The sequence below is a fragment of the Pogona vitticeps genome, chromosome 1 (genome assembly GCF_051106095.1).
Source record: "Pogona vitticeps strain Pit_001003342236 chromosome 1, PviZW2.1, whole genome shotgun sequence".
NCBI classification, from domain to species: domain Eukaryota; kingdom Metazoa; phylum Chordata; class Lepidosauria; order Squamata; family Agamidae; genus Pogona; species Pogona vitticeps.
In genome coordinates, this window is record NC_135783.1 from 247,405,654 (window position 1) to 247,425,058 (window position 19,405).

Consider the following 19,405-nt stretch of genomic DNA (forward strand, 5'->3'; position numbering starts at 1 on the left):
TATATATTCCCTACTTCCTGGTGAGACTGTAGTCACACTGAGTGAGTCTGGGAGCAAGTGTATCAAGGAGTGTGGTGTAAGTACTTTCGAAGGAAGTTAACTTAATTTGGGGAACAGGTTTCATTTGATCCAGAGTTTAGTAACTATTTAAAATATATATATCAGGAGTAGTTAGATGGGGCTTCTTTCTCACCATTGTTGAATAACCAGTATCCATCTAAAAGATGGAAGGAATGTTTTCTATGTGGCGCATGTTATTGGTTTCAGCCTTTCTTCAGAGAAATCAGCCATTGGATAAGAATAATCATAATAAATTAGAACAGGAATTATTTGTTAGTAAATATGATTTTAAGATATGCAATTCAATTAAATATTTCGGTATAGATATCTAAAGGATATCCAGAAAATAAAAGAACATAATTATAATAAATTAAAAAGGGATATTAAAAATAAGTTACAAGAATATTCTAATTTGAAACTTTCTTGGTTTGGAAGGATTGCCTTGATGAAAATGAACATTTTACCAAAGATTTTTTTTATTTATGATGTTACTGATGCAACTATCAGAAGATGATAGTTCTGGCAAGGATTGGTTAATATATATTGTAATGAAGGTTAAAAAAAGCTAGAATAAATAAAAAGTAATGTTATAAATATTATATGGCTAATCAATTAAGGTTTATTGGGGAAATCATATATAATCCAGAAAGATTAATTTGCTGGGAAATTGAATCATTAGAGTTAGAATATAATATTGAAAAATTTTATTTGGGACGATAAAAACATCCAAATTAAGTAAGATTAATAACCCTTATTTAAAAACTATGCTAAATGCATGGTATAAATATAAAAAATGTCTATTCCCCCCTAATTCACCATTAAGATTAGTAACTGAAATAGAAAATTTTCCTGCTAATCTGAAAGTTCCTGAAAAATTATTTAGGATGAAGCAGGTGAGTAGATTAAAAGACTGGATGGAAAAAATGAGATCAAAGAAACAAATGAAACAAATTCTTCAAAGTAAGGATTAACTTGGTTAGAGAAATGAACTAAACAATGGATAAAGAATAATAATAAATGTAGAGAATATACGAAATATGAACAATTCTTTTTAACCAATGAAGATATACAAAAGGATGATTCAGTGAAAGGTGTAGTAAAGTAAAACATATAAAATAATTTTGGAGTTACAGGAAGATGAGACTGAGGGTGAAGGATTGAAACAAGTATGGGAGCAAGACTTTAAAAAAGAAATAAAAGAAGAAGATTTGAAAATTATATGGAAAATGAGGATTTTCGATGTATGTCAGTAATAATAAAATAAAATTTCTATAAAATAGTTTTAAGATGTTACTTAACATTGCTTAAATTGAGCAAATACTAAATACTCTAATGTTTGTTGGAAATGTGATAATGACATTGGTACATATTTACATTTGTGGTGGGAGTGTGAAATAGTACAACATTTTTGGAAACTAATTACTAAGGAATTAAGAGATATTTTTGATAGACATATAAAGTTCCATCCAGAAATGGCTTTGTTATCAATATTTGTTACTGAATATTATGATGTTACAACTAGAGAATTTCTTATGAATTTATTGTTTGCTGTGAAATTAATTTTAGCTAGGAATTGGAAATCTAAACATGAATTTCAACTGGAAGAATAGTATAATGAAGTTTGGAATCTTGCTGTAAATGATAAATTGACTTGTATTCTGAAAGTTAAGAAAGGGGAGTTTAAAAAAGACAATTTTTATTATATATGGGGTAGATTTATTGAATTTGTATTAATAAGAGGAAAAGGTAAAGTCCCAACATAAGGATCAATGCAATTCTGGAAAGGAGGGCAATGAGAAGAAGAGTTCTCCAAAAGGTCCTGGTGGGGAGCACAATTATTATAGTTTGTACTTTGCATTTTGTATTAGTTTTTTAAAAAAAATTAAAAAAGAAGTCTCTCTCACCATCTGGAGACACACTGAATCGAGCCAGACCCAGACAGGGAAGATTCAAGGCCATTTCTAAAGTTCCCATTTTTCTCTTGATACAGTGCAATTTAGAAGTGCTGTTTACAAACAAAAGTTATTTCACATGAAGGTGACACCCTGCAATTTTCTCTGTGTGCTTTACTTATGTTGGCCATGCCCAATGATGTCCACCCCGCCAAGAGAACACAGGAAGGCTCACCTTGGGTTTTTTACAGGCTACTTTTATTTTCTCTCTTATCAGGAACCACTCCATTTGAAGGTTGCCAGAGGGTAGATTCTCCTTTGGAAGGTTTTTCCCCATTGAAGGGCTATCCAATCCAAAGCTGATTTTTTTTTTTTTTTTTTTTTTTTTGTATCTTAAAGATGTGAGATCAGGAACTTTACGTTCCCATCCACAATCACCTTGGCAGCAGATTCTACAGGTGCAAGTAGTAATTTGGTCTTGGTCTTCCTGATTTGAATAAGATGCTTTCTAATTCTGCACAAAACCAAAACACATTTCTGATTTTTCACCTGTACCTGTAATTAGCACATGCAGTTACTTAACCTGTATGTATCGTGGCACAGTGGTTAAACCGCTGTACTGCAGCCAAAACTGTGCTCAATCCCAGGTAGTGGCTCAAGGTTGACTCAGCCTTCCATCCTCCCGAGGTCGGTAAAATGAGTACCCAGCTCGCTGGGGGGGGGGCAATGTGTAGCCTGCATAATTAACTTGTAAACCGCTCAGAGAGTGCTTGAAGCGCTATGGGGCGGTATATAAGCAGCACGCTTTGCTTTTTATTATTATTATTATTATTATTATTATTATTATTATTATTATTATTATTATTATTATTATTATTATTATTATTTGCTTTGTAATAAGCACTTTGGTGTACTCTTTTTTTGCTGATCTGTAAGTGGCCACAAGAGGGTAGACAAAGATGGAAGACACAAAGCTGTGTGCTAATCAAGATTGCTGAGCTGAGTTGCTAGTAGCTACTAGAAGGGTAGAGGAGGAGAAAGAGGGAGTGCATTTTTTAAACGTCTGGGAGGAAGAGGATTGGTTAGATGTACCATTCTGTTTTGAGCCACTGTGCTGTAGTGGACAGACTGTTGGATTAGAGTTGGTTGTTGTGGGTTTTTCGGGCTCTTTGGCCGTGTTCTGAAGGTTGTTCTTCCTAACATTTCGCCAGTCTCTGTGGCCGGCATCTTCAGAGGACAGCACTTAGGAGACCTCAGTTCAAATCCCCATTCCACTATAGAAACTAATTGTGGGGTGGCAAAGATAAAACTACTGTTTAAATATCTCACATAATTTGAGAAACCATAATGTACTTTCCTCTGTGTGTTATTGTTTTTTAATCCAGATACGTTGCAGCTAGGGATAGTAATTCTGATATTGTCTTGACAAAAATAATTCTCATATGACTTATAATTAGTGTTAAGAGTATTGGATCATAGGACTGAAACCCTGGGGGTCCAGATTATTCCAAATAAGTGGCAGGTGGGAGGTAGTGGCATACAAGTCCAGCATCAGCACCTAGACCAATCTTGGTATGCAAAGGTTCATCAGAATTAACATTGCATCATATAAATTCTTCTTATTTTGAAACTTGTATTATAGATGGTAGGCAGCTGACTTGATCTGCACACAATAATTGAAGTCCATTTTATCATTTTTTCAGAAATATGTCATCCTTCCCTCTAACAAAAGGGTGCTTATAAACAAATAAATGTGTTTAGCATTAGAGTGGCCGTATTGTTTGAGAACAGCCAAAGTTCTATTGGAATTTTCTGTCTGCCCAGGAAGAATTGCAAAAATATTTATTTATATACATGGAAGTATCCAATAGGATTTAGCCAATATTGACATGCCTTCCCCCCGGACCCTACTATGTGATTGAAACAGGTTCTAGAAATGACCTGCTTGAAAAGAACTTGATCTGCAGAACAAAAAAATTAATGAAAGAGGCTTTTCTTGATCACATATTATGTTGGTCAAAAGTAACCATATGGAAGGTTATTATGAGAGTTTAAAAACGATAAGCCCTGTGCATATTTATCTTGCAATTAGTACATATCCCCACTAATGTTACTTTCTTACAGAACATGTGCTCTGAGAGACTTGCAAACTGGCCTTCCAATGACCTGCCAAAAAACAAAACAAAAACAAAACAAAAAATACAACGCATGCTGGAAGTCACAAATAAGCGTCTAATAGAAGATATACAGACATCTTTCACGCCTCTAAAGAGCACAGCTTCAAAATGCATGCTAAACAGATGATCTAGTTTATTACCTAGTGTACAAAATGCAGAGATAGATCGACCAATGGTCTGATTTACTTTAAGGTAGTTTACTATATTTGTGCATGGGCAATGTATGTATACATTTATAACATTTATACATATCTGACAGGGAGTTCTTTGCTTCTTTGTTCCCTGCAGAAAATTTAGCTATGACAACAGATCCAATGAGAATACAAAATGGAATGCTGCTGTTTATTCCTCCAAATGGAGCCAGTTTCCTCCAGGGAGTTCATGGGGGCCCAGGTAGTGTTATCCCGCCAACAGGGATGGTGCAGTATTTACAGTACGGAGGCCAAGAAGGTGGAAGCAGTCAACCTCAGCAGAACCGACTAGTGGGGAGACTGGATACGTTCCTAAAAGCTGAGGCCAAGACTCTGGGGGTAAGTGTGTTTGATAATTATTCACAGTAAGTTGAGTAGTTTCCTGACAGGATCAACAAATATTCTAGAACTCTAAATATTGGAAGGGCAGAATTGTCACATCATGTAAAATGTTCGTTTCTGGAATGGATTGGCCAACAAAATTAACAAGCCAAGGTAACCTGCAGCCACATTCTCAAGACTAATATCTTAAGGATGGGAACTTCCCAGTAGCACTGAAAAGTGAGCAAAATCCACAGTTTATTTTTAAAAAGATGGAAAACATCTACTTTTTTGATATATTAGAATGTTACAGCTCCACAGTGTACGACTGATCTTCTGTCCTTTACAATTTACAGGCGTCGTCATGGAGAAGATACCACAAATTCTAGCTCTCAGTGTAATTTTAGCAGTCTCTCTTCTACCAGCTTCCCACTTCGCTCCCCATACTCATACAAAAGAATTCAACCTTGCTCTCTTACCAAAAGGAAATTCCTTTCTTTCACACCACTATTTCAAGTCTTTTCTCCTCACACCTCTCCTCAAGTGGTAACCTCTTTCACAATATTTAAGGCACATCTAATAGTCAAACTAGATGATACCTATGGCATGTTTTAAAACATGGATCTTGCTGAAAGATCCATGTTTAGCCCAGCACAAGCTTTCTTTGGCCCTCATAGTTTGCTTTCCTTAGTGACTGCTCAACAGTAGGTAAACGCAGATTTTGTTTGCAAGTCTGACTACTCAAAAATAATGCTCTGCAGGAACTGTGTTGCTGGAGCACTCACATACTTTAGGCATTTAACAACATGCTATTTAGATACTCTCCTTTGACTCTCCTTTACACCATGGTTATAATAAATACAGTAATAACTTCACTGTCTTTGTAGCTTAACCGTAACTAATTTTAGTTCTTTTTATGGTTAAAGGGGATGCCTCACTATTCATGTTTTCTATGCAGTTTGTTTGGCAGACCCATGGCTTATAGCATTCTGATGTTAACGACAACAAAATCGCCCCACTATTCAGTTGTTAATTTAGTTACTTTTGAACAACCATGAAGTAAAGCTAGCTTCTTCCAGGGAACCTTGGAATGGTGGTTATAACCGGTGTGTTTGCAAAAAAATTATCCCATAGAAATTGCAATCTTTTTCCTCAATTTGATTTTAAAAAATTTCCTTTGGAAAAAAATAGAGAAATTCTGGAGAAATGTTCATTGTTGAATTTCAGGATTCTTGATTTTACTTTAATGAAGTGACTCATGAGTGTCCATGTTTTGTCTTCCATTGTACAAGTAGCACTTGACAGTCTTCCCTCTGCCAGGTTCTCACACTGCAGTTTGCATGGCAAACATGTTCATTTTACCTTTGTTTCATTTGTTCCATTTTATGTTGGTGCATGTGTCCTCTTGGGACAACTTCTATCCCTTTGTAGTATATCAGTCCAACACTCCCACACCCCCACACACTTTACTCACACCAATTGTCATGCCTGTTTTTCAACAAGCGCTATAGATTATAAATTTCTTGTCGGGGCTGCTTTTACCCTGTGTCTACTTTTTTTTCCACACAGGCCATCCAGATCATCATTGGACTGATCCATATTGGCTTTGGGGGTGTCGCGATTATTTTTAGTACTCCATTCCAGGTGGCTGCTCATGGATTTTTTTCATTCTGGGGTGGCGTTTTAGTAAGTAGTATATTATTTATCCTCAAATGTCAATGGATTAATTCCTAACAGGTGCTAATACATGAGGAGAGAGAGAGAGAGAAAGAATAGCTGGAATACTAGGGGCGTTCAAGTAACTTGAAACAGCTAATTGCAGCTAATGGATGAGGGGAGAGACAGAGAGACAGAGAGATTGATCTGGTACTTATGGAATTTTTCATATGTGTTTTAAATATGAAATCCAGATCATCATCATGTATATGAAAACTGATCTCAGTTCTCCAAGTTCTGTTCCTCTTATTCGCTACAGGACGCCATTGACATATACAAGAGAGATACCAGAAGATTTAAGAACAGTCCACCCAAGTGAAATTTCCCTCCCACTTGTAGGGATTTTTCAAGGCCATTTCTCCTCCTGTCCTTAGATCAGAAATAGGAAAGGTTTTCTGGACCGTACCTCCCAAAACACCATCACTAAAACGTGCAATGGCTATGTGTCCTAAGTTAGTCCAAAAAAGTAACATTTCCCATTCTGCTTCAGATGATTTTATGAAAATGTATTTGATGCCATACAATTTAATGGTACAATATTTATTTATGAAGGTGAAACAACATGTTTTCCCAAATGCAGAGATTTTTTCTGTAAACTATTAAGTGAATTGAAACACATATTTTCTTTCTTTTATTTGCCCAGTTCATTGCTTCTGGGTCCCTTTCTGTTGCAGCTGAGAAGTATTTGGACAAGTTCTTGGTAAGAAAATTGGCATGGGGGCTCTTTTTGACTATATTATTCTATTAATACAGTAGATGCCAAAGAAATAATCTTTCTGTGATAGCTTCAGGACCATATCCAGAGGCAACACTACTCAGGTGTTGATCTACAATAATATTTGTCTGTTATTTATAAGGGTTTGGAAAATTAAAACTAAACTCTAGAGTAAAAGAAAGGAAAAAGCGGGGGAACCTTCCAAAGAACATGGAAACGATTGGGTTCTTTAATTGAAGAGTAAATTCCCAAACATATACATTTTGGTAGAAACCTTCTGCAGACATATTCAGAGAATAATGAATTGAAATTTGAACATAAAGAGATTGTGAATGGTTCAGGACACATTAAGGGTGAACTGTATGAAGACAACGTTCATGCTTGAGTTTAAAAAATATGGCTTAATTATAATGAGTAACTATATATCTTACATACCCTTTGCATTATGAATAAATTTATGCGGTTTTCAAAATGTTGCTTCCTTGATACAGTGTTACAAGGGAAGATGCCTACTAAAATGCTTTGGGTAGTTTACTATTATATTTCCATTTTACATTTTTCAGAAGGATATTCCAAATTCCTCCTTACTTTTGCTCTTTGGACATGGTGATTGCCCAACCTTTCGTTTTTTGCCTCAGCAATTCGTCCGACAACCTAAAATAGCCTTGGCCTCCCCACCATCATTTACCCCCGAACATGCGGCGGTTTGTCTCAAAGTGGAGGTTTCTATCACGGCTCTGCTAGATGAGTCCACCCAAAAAGGAAGAAGCAGAATCCTCCAAAATTGCCAGATACTAGCCTGACCTTCCAGAAGAAGATAGCACTATAGCTAAGGAGACTGAATTGCCTCCTAGTCCCAGAGAAGACTGCAGCATAAAGGCATGATGAGTTTAGCTAGAAGCTGCCAGGCAAAGAGAAAAGACACTTTGGGAGAAAAAGCTTCCTCAAGAGAGCAGGTTGTTCTTGAGGGAAAATTCTTCCAGGGACATCAATAGGCCAACACCTGCTGGATAGCTCAGTGGCTTAGCTTAAAGACAGGCACGAACCAATTTGTCCTGGTTCATCCCAGTTTGTAAAGGCGGCAGCACAGGTGCTGCTGCTCCCCTCCCCCACCTCTCCTGGCTCAAACAGCCACTCACCAAGCCCAGCTTGCTTCTTTTTTCCACCTCCTCAGCTAATCTCCCAGTCACGAGCAAGAGCACAGACTTGTTTGCTCCACCCTTTTTTTGTCTGACTGGGAGATCAGCCCAGAGGGCAAGACAGAGAAGCCTCAGCTGTTGCCAGGACTGCAAGATCAGTTGAGGAGGTGGGGGGGGGGAACCAAGCAAGAGGAGGCAGGAGAGGGGATGCACCAGTACCTGGGCTGCTGCCTTTACAAACTGGGACAAACCATGATGAACCAGGTTTGTGCCCATCTTTAGTTCAGCTGTCTGACTGCCAAGTCGGAGGTGCCCAATTCCCCACTGCGCCTCCTTGACAGGGGCTGGACTTAATGATCCATAAGGATCCGTTCCAGCTCTGCAGTTCTAAGATGATGATGAGAATGATGAAAAAAATAGCAGGCACAGTAAATCAAAATTATAAAAATGTTGGTTGGTGGCCATGTAAGAGATGATGGCAGCCCTCCCTGAAAAGTTTGGTGGCTCACATGACAGATTTCCTTGTTTCCTTGTTTCTTGCTACAAGCAACTTGAGGCAGAGAATTCTTGACATGATTGGTTCTGGGTGGAATTCCTGATAATCCTGCTCACTGGCTTATGTGAATGGTATTCATCTTCTCTGGGCAAGCCAGTGGAAGTTATGGATTGGATGAACCTGGTATATGAAGATTCCCTGTAGAAAGAGACTACTAAATATTGCATTCAGCAGCTCAGGCAATGCATCTGGTCAATCATGACCTGTACCAGCTTATTTCAACTATCTGCCCAAGTTGTTTGAAGTTTAGGACTGGTTCCAGTGTACTAGCAAAGGCTTGCTGGTACATCCAGTAGATCAGATGTGGGAGATCCAAAGCCCTTGACTAGGAGCAATTGAAAGCCAAGTCCAGCAGTCCCTGAAACACTGGGAGAGTTCGCAAAACATAGTCAGGTTGGACCAAAACATTATACACAGCTAGGGAGTTGGCAGCAAGGATCAAACACACTGAAGGCAAGGTCAAGAGGCAAAAGAGGTAATGTTCCCAATACAATATAGCTAAGCCACTGGAGTCACATTAAGAGTTGAAGAAAGAGCTTTCTCTCAAGGAAACTCGTGAGAAATCCTTTTGAGGAGTCTAACTTTCCCTGCAGTCAAGCAATTTGTTCTATGTTCTTGGGGCCAGCTTCCTCCTCTGACACAGGCAATTCAGCCACATGGACCCCAGAAGATCTGGGGCTGGAGGATCCAGGAATTCCTCCCCTATTTCAGGTTCAGGGGATTCCATCTCGTCCTTGGTGCAGGAATCATCCCGGGTTTCAGAAACCTTCCTTGAGCTTTGTACAGAACATATGAATGAAAAGGAGGCCATACGCCCTTGACCCAACATTCCCATCCAGGTTTGCAGCGAACTCCTAACCTTCCCACATTTGGCACAAATGAAGGATGGAAAAGTTTATTTTGTGGACTACCGAAATCCCCAGCCACCATGGCACATGACACGCGGCAAGGCTGATTAATCTGGGTCTTACTAGTTGGAGATCTGTGACAGTTACAATTAGAGATGGGCATAAACTGCCAGTTCATTTATTGGCCAAACAGGCGTTCAGCACTTCCTAGCTCCACCTCCTCCAGCAGGACTTCACTCGGAGACAGCAGCCAAGCTTCTCTGCCCTGCCTCCTATGGGCACTACCTCTGACTGGGTGCCTGTCAGAGGAGGCGTGGCTGGGGAGTGCCGTACACCTATTTGGCTGATAAATGAACTGGCATGAACCACAGAGGGAGCAGTTTGTGCCCATCACTAGTTACAGTCCAACACTAGTAACCCTCCCACCTCTGGACCAAAGGCTTTAGTTTTTTAACATCTAGACTGCTTCAGATTTGTTTGGGGGAAAACCTCAGTATAACTAAAGACTGGGGCTTTTTACTGAATGTTATGGAACCAGCTTCCGGAGGAGCTCCACCTAGCCCCCTCCCTGTGGACTTTTAAGAAGCAATTGAAGACATTGCTTTTCAGGGAGGCTTCCCACACCCACCCCAGCTGACCATCTTCTTCCTCACCCCCCCTTTTTTCCCCCTCTTCCCTCTTCCTCTTCTCTCCCTGCTTTTCCTCCATCCACTCTGAGATTAGTCGGTGCCATCTGGTTTTCTTTTTCTTTTCTTTTCTTTTTTTTTTAAGGGTTTTTGTTATCAGTTTTAATATTTCTGTTTTCATGTGTGTTTTCTATTTTATGACATTGTAATCGACCCAGAGTAATGCTACAACACTAATGGGAGCAGGAAATAAATAAATAAATAAATAAATAAATAAATAAATAAATAAATAAATAAATAAATAAATAAATAAATAAATAAATAAATGTTTCCATGATTCCCATTGACCGATTCTGAACCTTCTTTATTAGACTCTTTGCAAAGCTTCAGAATGTTCCATTTTTGGACTGATCTGGCTTGGGGATTCTAGGAAGTATATTCCAAAAGGGGATATTCAGAAGCTCTGACTTTTTTTCCTCTCCTTTGCAAAGATCTGCACCTTGGGCAATTAGCTTCTTTGTGATCTTTTCCAGGTGAAATGCAGTGTGGCAATGAATATCACCAGTGCTGTGGCGGCAACTGTAGGCACCATTCTATTTATAGTGCAGCTGACAATAAATCGTTATGGCTATGCAACTGTAAGTGGACAATTATAAAGGGGACAGTGAAAACTGTACACCTTGAGCTTGGGTTGCACTAATTCTTAATAGTAGAATATAATTTTTCCTCTAGTAGTTGCAGGTGTTTTGCATTCTCAGCAATAGATCTTCCTGGCCAGTCTTGTCAAATTTGTGGTTCTCAGGCTTAAGGTCTGTGTTACTGTCTACTTGCTGATCAGTTTCTGAGCATTCATGTCCAACTGTTCTCCAGTGAATTAAGAACATACACATCTGTCCTAAACTAAAGCATGCCTGAGGATTCTGATGGCCAACAGCCCTCCATGGTTCCAGGAAGCCCTGCCTGGAGATGATGGGGTTTGCACTTGAGAGCCAGACACAGAGCACCTATTTCAAAACAACACTCAGGGTTGTTTATGTGTCTGTCTGTCTATCATATAATTAGTCTGAGGTTGTGACTACATGACCAAATACTGTGGCACTTACTGTGGGTGTAAAATGGATGAATCTTTAAAACAAACAAACACCCCCCCCCCAAAAAAACCCAAAACCTGATCACACAACGCAAAGGCAAATTCAAAATAGTCTGGTCCTTTTTGCTCCCAACATCTTCCCCCCCCCCCCTCCAATGGAGCCTTCTACTTTTTTAAAGCTAGAACAATTCAAGCATACTTTTCTCTGAGTGGCTGGTTATTTCATTCTCCCAAAGGATGATTAGGTTTTAAAAATAGATTTCTAAAAAGGAGTAATCCCTGCCGTGTGAAACAAGCTGAAGCAAAATAAGCCTCCTTCAGGGGGACAAAATAGCTCACAAAGTCATGGATTCTGTCACTGTAAATACCAAATCAAGCCTTATGTCATTTGCAGGGCAGAGGGGAAAATGATATAATCAGCAACAACACACCGGGTGCTCTTTAGCAAACAAACACTCCAACAAACACATACATTTTAATATTGTTTATTTCACAAAAGAGCCTCATGGTGTAGTGGTTAAACTGCTGTACTGCAGCCAAAACTGTGCTCACGACCTGGGGTTCAATCCCAGGTAGCGGCTCAAGGTTGACTCAGCCTTCTATCCTTCCGAGGTCGGTAAAATGAATACCCAGTTTGCTGGGGGGGGGGGGCAATGTGTAGCCTGCATAATTAACTTGTAAACCACTCAGAGAGTGCTTGAAGTCCTGTGGGGCGGTATATAAGCAGCACACTTTGCTTTACTTTATAACCTTTGTTTTGTAATTTTAAGAAAGAACAGGTAGCATTCAGTTCAAACATTTAACCTCATGTGTGACTTCCAAGTATTTTGAAAACAATTTCTGGTTCAAAAATTCTTATTCTTAAGACTTACTTTGCCCATTAGACATATTTGTTCCCAAGTTCTTTATAGCTGCTTCTTCTGCACAGAGTCTGGCATTTTAAAATCACATGAAGCAAATGCTGGTTGATGAAAGTCAATGAAGAAGTCAATATGTGTGATTTAAACTAGATTTTACTCTGTTTTATAGGTGTTCACCCCAAGGTGTATGGGCCATATGTGGACACCAGTGCCTGTATGTGCAGCTGCCAGAGTGCCACCCATTTTTCACTAATGCACAGCTGATCAGCCATAAGCTGAGTGGTGGAAATCAAGATGGAGAGGGTTTCATCCTCATTCCTTCAGCAATCCATGTAGGCAAGTGTATATGTGCTCATGCCCATAGAGGTGCATGTGCCGATGAACATTTCTGCCTGGCAGTGGACATAAGTACATATACTTGTGGCTGTGAGAGCAAACCAGTGTGGATGTGTCCTGGATCTACTGACTCATATGGCTTCGCAGGTGCCTTCAACTACAATTCTGACACTTCATCCAAAAATGTTTTCCCATGCCTGTTCTTTTTATCTACAGTAAATTAAGCAAAATATTTAGAAGGTAGTTCTGTCTTCTGTCACAAAATCATGGCCTTTAGGGGTGACTTTAAAAGTATGAGCAAGGTTCATATGTATATTCTAAGTATCATGCCAAATATTACATCAAGTGCGTGTCTGGAAGATGTGTGTCTTAAACTTTGTTTCATGATGTTGCTAAACGCAAACATGCCAACAAGCTTCTTGCTGACCCAGTTCTTACATACAGACAAAACCTGGATCTGTGTTATGTTGTAGGAGACATTTCTCTGTCGGGCAAAATGATTAAACAAATGGCCACCACTGCCCCAGCTAAGGTGATTTTCTCCCTTGGTGCTTTAACTCAGGTGCATGTGGAAGGCGATTACTCGTGCCTTTTAAAATGTTACAGCTGTTGAACTAATCCATCATGATGGAGGGATGTATGAGTAATTTTGCTTCATCTCTTTTTCTGCTCTACAGTCAGTAGCTACTGGGCTCAGCGTCTTGCTTCTCTTGTTCACCATACTGGAGTTCTTCATCACAGGTTTGGCTGCCCGTGTCACGTGCCAGGCGGCCTGCTGCAGCAATGACACGGTAAGCGTATTGTAAAGAAGGCCAAAACACATTCCATGTGCGTGTGAATACAGGAAGTAACAAATCTGCTATTTTGTTTTGTATAATGTTCACATTTGTCCAAGCTCAAGTTTTTTCCATCACATTCTACTACTACTCCTGCACCAGGAGGTCCTTTTGTGGCAACTTCATCTGACACATGTGGGCACAATTTCTTTCTCCTCACATATGCAATCTGCATGAGATGGGAGGGGGCAGATTTTGCTGCCGCCACCAAAATGAATCGTTACAACCCATCGTGAGAAGTAACTTTGAAGGCCTTAGGTTCCATGCAAAGTTTTACGACTTACAATGTTCTTTATTTATAATGTTTATAATTTTGTTTATATAGAGATTCTGGAGCTGTGAATGATAAATTAAAACAATAAAATATGAACAAATACAATAGAAATTAATCTATAAACTGTGGCTGGAATTTTCCTCCATCAGTAAATGCTTGTTGACAAAGGTCTTCAATAAAGGCCAAAAGACAAGAATAATATGAACAATATTTTACTTTTTAGTACCTGAAACTTTTAAAAACACACACACCATGCTGAGTACAAATTATTTCATATTAAAAAGCAAAATGTATAGAAAATGTGCTGTATGTCATAAAAGAGAATGGACTGCTGGATAGCTCTGTATCTGACTGTGTAGCCAGTGGTTGGGGGGAGGCTCCATTCCCCACTGTGCCTCCCTGACAGAGGCTGGACCCAAAGATCCACAGGGTCTCTTCCAGCTCTGCAGTTCTAAGATGTTGGTGAGGTTGATGAAACACAGCCTTCAATATTAGTATCGCTAGCACAATGCCATGTCTAAGAAATGGGAAGTGTTGAACTAGGCCATGGTGATGTACAATTGAACATCAAGTTACTTGAAAGGCATATGTGGCAGGGGGCAATTATTTGTTTGGTCAGTTGTTTTTCCCTTCCCTGATTTTTTACAAAATGAAAAAACAAAGAAACTCTGAACTGGCAGTTTACTGACATGGCATCTGCCTCACTTGTCTCATACCATTCACGCGGAGGCAAGGGAGCCCCACTTCCCACTTCCTGCTTACAGTCCTGTCCCTGCCAACATGAGGGAGATAAGTGGGGGAATCCAAAAGCAAGTGTTTGCTTTAGCCTGCGACAAGCCTGTCAAAAAGTAAACTCTGTGGTTCCATTTTTTTCCAGATGGAGAAGATATGGCCCAGTATCACACCCCACCATTGGAGTGGTGCTTGAATCCTTTTTCTTTTAAAAAAATAAATAAATTAAAATGCAAATTTCATACAGTGAAGAAAGTGGCAAAACTCCACTCACTGGAATTAAGAGAGACAAAATAAAGCAGGGCTTTGGAGATCGTAAAAAAAAAAGATCCAGGAAGGCAGGAGGGGAAAAAAATGTAATAACTGAGATAAGGAAAATGTCATCTGAATCTCAAGAATCTGCAAATTTCCTATCTGGAAAGACCCCTGTATCTGAATGTTCAGTGGTTATCCTTTTAAAGAGTGTAAACCAATCCTCAGAGGAATATCTGAGCTAATAGAAAATAGAATCTATGATGTGATAACTGTGTAGATTACTGACCCATCACCATTACCTGGAACAGAGGAATCTGCCTTTTAGCAGTTTGAGCAGATAATCCTTATTTTCCACTATTGTTCAATCCAGCTGTAGTGGCCTGAGTCCAATGAACTGAGATGTCTTATCCAGTTCTGTGACTCCCTATTATTTCTGCCTAGGAGATAAATGTGGGCTGAATCTGAGACTTTGCTTTTGGAGACCATGTGTTCTGCTTCTGAGATGTGGACCCAAGCTGGTAGTGTGGCCTCTGTGTGAGGAGGTCACCTCAAGCATCCCCAGCAGGCTGTCTGGCCCTGGCCCACAAGCCCAGGGGAGCCCAGGAGAGAGCAAGTCCCAGGGGCCCTATCCAACAGGGAAGGGCTGCTGCAGGCGGAGGAAAGGCCACCACTTAGTGCAAGATGGCTGGAAGATAGCATGACAGCAGAAATAAGAGGACAGAAGTTGCAGGGCTCAAGGTCATCATCGTCAACCATGTTAGATGGGAGGAAGCAGTTAAGCACTGAAACCCCGTCTTCTGTGTCTCCACAGAGGTGCAAACTGAGATAGAGGACAAGGGGAGCCACCTCGTCCCGTCCAGCCTTTTCAGCCATAGAAGCGGTCAGCAACCTGAGGCTCTAACAACAACGCCTCTAGCTGTGGAGCCTCCCCAAACTCAGCCTCAGCGCTGGAGGTGCCAGTGGCAACCAGTGCAGCAAAAGGGGCTCCAGGTGGAGCATTGCCACAGAACCCAGTTCCCACCAACTGCTTTCATCAGCCATCCTTATAAGACCCCGTGTCCCAGATCGGGACTTCCCGCCAGCTTCTCCGGACCTCAACTGTGAGGCAAGGGGCAGTAATGGTTGACTCTGTGCCTTTAATAAAAGCTGCCATGAGTGATCAAACCAGGCTAGAACTCATGGCATTTTTGGTGTAGCACTCACCCTCCATTAGGCCATAAATTTAATAATAGGCCATAACTCAGTAGTAGAACATGTGGAGGTGGGGTTTGATGGCAATGAAAAAAATGAAAAACAAAAAGCAACGCTTATAGCAACTTCTTTTCTATGTTTCAGGCAGCAGCTTTTGTGCCCTACTCTGTCATCGGAAATGGTGTGACCTCCACCGAAAACTATCCTGCTCCACCACCCTATGATCATGTAGTGCTCACCTCCAGTACAGAAGCTTAATTTAAAAAACCCCCAAGAGACAGGTTATACAGGATACTCCAACAGTAACCTCAGCAGTCTAGCTGAGCAGGTTAAGATTAACATGTTAAAAAAATTAAGTAAGCATGCATTGCCTGATTCAAGATGTTTCGGGGAGGGGGTTCCCTGGTTTTAGTCCTTAAAATAGGAACTACTGTATTGAAAGATGGTTTGAAAGAAAAACCAGCTGAAAAGGAAGCTTTAAAATTCACATATGCTTAACTGGAAGTTAAAAGGAAAGTGATCTTTAGTGCTACACTACATATGCACATAGCCATGGCTGCTGTTAATACCTATTCACTATGTTCTATCAAAGGGTCAACAGATAATTTAGCTAAAATTGCAATCTTTTAATAAGGGTGACAATCCAATGACACTATCCATAGTATTTATCCTGTCAGTTTTGTCAATAAAGTATTGAGATGGAGGTTCTTTTTGATAAATGCATATGCTAAGCTGTCAACAAAATGCACATAAAGTGTGATAGTATGTAGGCTCTCTCACGGATGTTAACCATGATCACTAGAATCCCTTTTAAAGGGAAAGAGAATCCCTGGGGATAAGAGCAGAAGTTTTTTCTTTATTTCTTTTCTTCCCTCCACCTTTAAAATATTGGTTTCCTGCTGTGACCCAAAGTGACAGTGCAGTTTCTATCGCTGGCCATTTCCTGGCAGTTGCCAGCTCTTCCTCCTTCCACACATCAACTATGTTACCATTTGTGGCAGAACCCACTTCATTCCTTCTGCTTGTGCAGTAATCTGTTGTGTGAATAATGGGACTTTGTTCCTGCTGCACGGCATGAGGGGAAGAACTGTTTGCTTTGGAAGGGAGCAAATTCCACATTTGCAGAACAGGAGGCAGAAACTCATATGAGAGTTCTTTGGGCACAGCACTACTCCACTCCAGCCAACAGGCTCAAAGGTGGCATTTTGGCACACCTCAGTGTGGGAACTGTGATGCAGCCACCACTTTTGGCAGTGGCAGATGAACATTTTGGTTGAAAAGATCTAGTAGAAAGCAATTAAGTTTAGAAGGGGTAGAAAATTCCCCATTATATTAAATGATGGTGCTTGCCACTGTGAAAATAGTGGTGGTGTACCCTTTTCTGAGGAGGATGTCCAGAAGTGTACAAGAGCTACCACCCCATTATCTTCCCTGGGCAAGGTGTCCACCATGTGGTAGGTAGACATTCTCAGAGGAAGCTCTGGACCCATTTCAGAGTGTGACTACACATTGCGGGAAATGTAAATTCACGCTTATTCACTCACTGTGAGGTCACACCATAGAATTTGGATCTGTGCAATCTAAGTGGTCACATTTGCTGTTTGCTTGCAGTTCTAGACATATAGATAGCCCTGTAGGCAGTGCCATTACAAAGAACTACCTTGCAAATAATAAAAAGGCTTCCTATTTCAATTTCCTCATATAGTTACCTCCTTACTTTTTTAAAAGAAAACTCTGCCCCTTGGAGGTATGTGTGTGTGTATGCGCACATGCTTCTGCATGGATACACAAGGCTAGGAGGAGGATGTGTGAGTGCACTCGATTGAGTTCTTCTTTCTTCATCAATTCAAAGCAATCACATGCTTTAAACCAAAGCAAAAGGATACAACTTTTAAAAAGAAGAGGTGTTTCTGCTGGGGAGGAAAAACTACAGATTGGAGCTGTCAGGCTCTGGAGGGGGAGGGTCACTCATATTTCCTGTCTCATAATGTGATCAACAGGAAAAATGTGGATCAGCGCATCCCAAAATTGTAATGTTTCCTGCATTTCCTCATGTGTAGTCAGGATCTCAGTCTGGCTTCAGGCCAAGATTAAGGACAGAAACAGCCTTGGTTGCCCTAACAGATGACCTCCTGCAAGGGAAAGATGGCAAGAGTGCTGTCCTGTTGATCCTCATGGATGTCTCAACAAGCTTTTGGGGCTATCAGCCATGAAATCCAATCGGACCAGTTCTGAGGAAAAGTAACCTTGGAAGTAATTGTGTGCAGTTCCGCTTACACTCAAAAAAATACATGTTGCTCCATGAGGAAGACTAAAGAGAGAGAACATCTTCTGTTTTCCTAGACTATCTTTTGCCTGCTCTATCCTATGCTGACCTCCTTGCCAGTTTAGATCAGAGGTTCTTAACCTTTTTGAAAGAAATGCCCTCTTAAGCCATTGAGGAAGTTATCATCGCCCCCCTCCCCGCGGTGATGATATCTTATTTATTTATTTATTTATTTATTTATTTATTTATTTATTTATTTATTTATTTATTTATTTATTTATTTATTTATTTATTTATTTATTTATTTAAGACACTTAAATCCAATGACCCCTGAAAACAAAATTAAATTCCAAGAAAATGAAATGCCCCCAAAAAAGTAACATCTAATGATTTAGTTGCAAGTGAATTTTAAGACGCAAAAAGAAATATAAAAAGGGCATAAAAACAAATGCAGGAACTAAAAATTTCAAGACAAAAAGTCTGAAACTAAATTAAAATTGGAGGGAAATATATATTCATGCACACTGTAAAAAGGCTGCAGCCATCTTCAAAGGTTTGGCTTGCTCCAGTGCCCCCCTACCGCCTCCTTCTGCTCCAGCGCCCCCACACCGCCCCTTTTTGTTCTACTGCCCCCCTGAAAAATGAAATCGCCCCCTGGGGGGCATTATCGCCCACGTTAAGAACCACTGGTTTAGATTATTATTCTTAGGGTTGCTGATGCCACGTCTCACCCCTTTCTCTTGTCCCTCCAGGAGGTGTCGTCTTTTCTGTGTTCTCTAGAGATGAAAGAGGCAATCATGGCTCCTCGCATCTCCAACTTAGTTAGGTGGAAATAGGACTTCTAGCACCTTCCTATCGCAATGATATTTCCCCAATAAATACAAGCTTCCTTATTTTCTTAGAGAGAAGTTTGAATGTGATTCCTTTAATAAAGAGGGAAGTGTGCTCAGAAAATACTGTAATTCTAAGTGTCAAAAGACAAACCACAAGTTATAAGTTGTTCCTGTACTGCTGCATGCTTACTCTCCAACAAAGAATAGGAAGCATGGTGTTGTGATGATTCCTCTCCCATTTGCAGGGAGAGCTACAGACAGTGTCATCAGGGTACTTTTGCTGAACCGCCTGGCTATTATGGGGGGCCACAAGGCTCCATTCTCTTCTTATGCTGTTGAACATGTACATAAATATGCCAATCAGAGTAAACAGGAGTATGGAGTTGAATGCTATCAGGACACCGATGGCATCAAACTCCATTTCTCATTAAAGTCAGATGAAATTATGCACATGCACCTATCAGTTACCCATCAGATAATAAGAAAGCCCT

The 19,405-nt window shown here is 40.1% G+C and overlaps 1 protein-coding gene across 1 annotated transcript; it reads left to right on the top strand.

Annotated features, from left to right (window-relative positions):
- LOC144586021 (membrane-spanning 4-domains subfamily A member 15-like) lies at nt 1-16,708 on the top strand. The gene is made up of 7 exons (XM_078383566.1): nt 1-76; nt 4,418-4,659; nt 6,211-6,327; nt 7,001-7,057; nt 10,775-10,879; nt 13,205-13,318; nt 15,960-16,708. The coding sequence occupies exons 2-7, from the start codon at nt 4,429-4,431 to the stop codon at nt 16,071-16,073; spliced, it is 738 nt and encodes a 245-aa protein (XP_078239692.1). The 5' UTR covers nt 1-76; nt 4,418-4,428; the 3' UTR covers nt 16,074-16,708.
- Nucleotides 16,709-19,405: the final 2,697 nt, after the last annotated feature.

Excerpts from the sequence above, each read along its gene's own strand:
- LOC144586021 (XM_078383566.1), top strand. The coding sequence starts at position 4,429 with ATGACAACAGATCCAATGAGAATACAAAATGGAATGCTGCTGTTTATT. Across the intron at positions 4,660-6,210 it reads CTGAGGCCAAGACTCTGGGG|GCCATCCAGATCATCATTGG; the intron begins GTAAGTGTGTTT and ends TTTTCCACACAG. Across the intron at positions 10,880-13,204 it reads ATCGTTATGGCTATGCAACT|TCAGTAGCTACTGGGCTCAG; the intron begins GTAAGTGGACAA and ends TCTGCTCTACAG.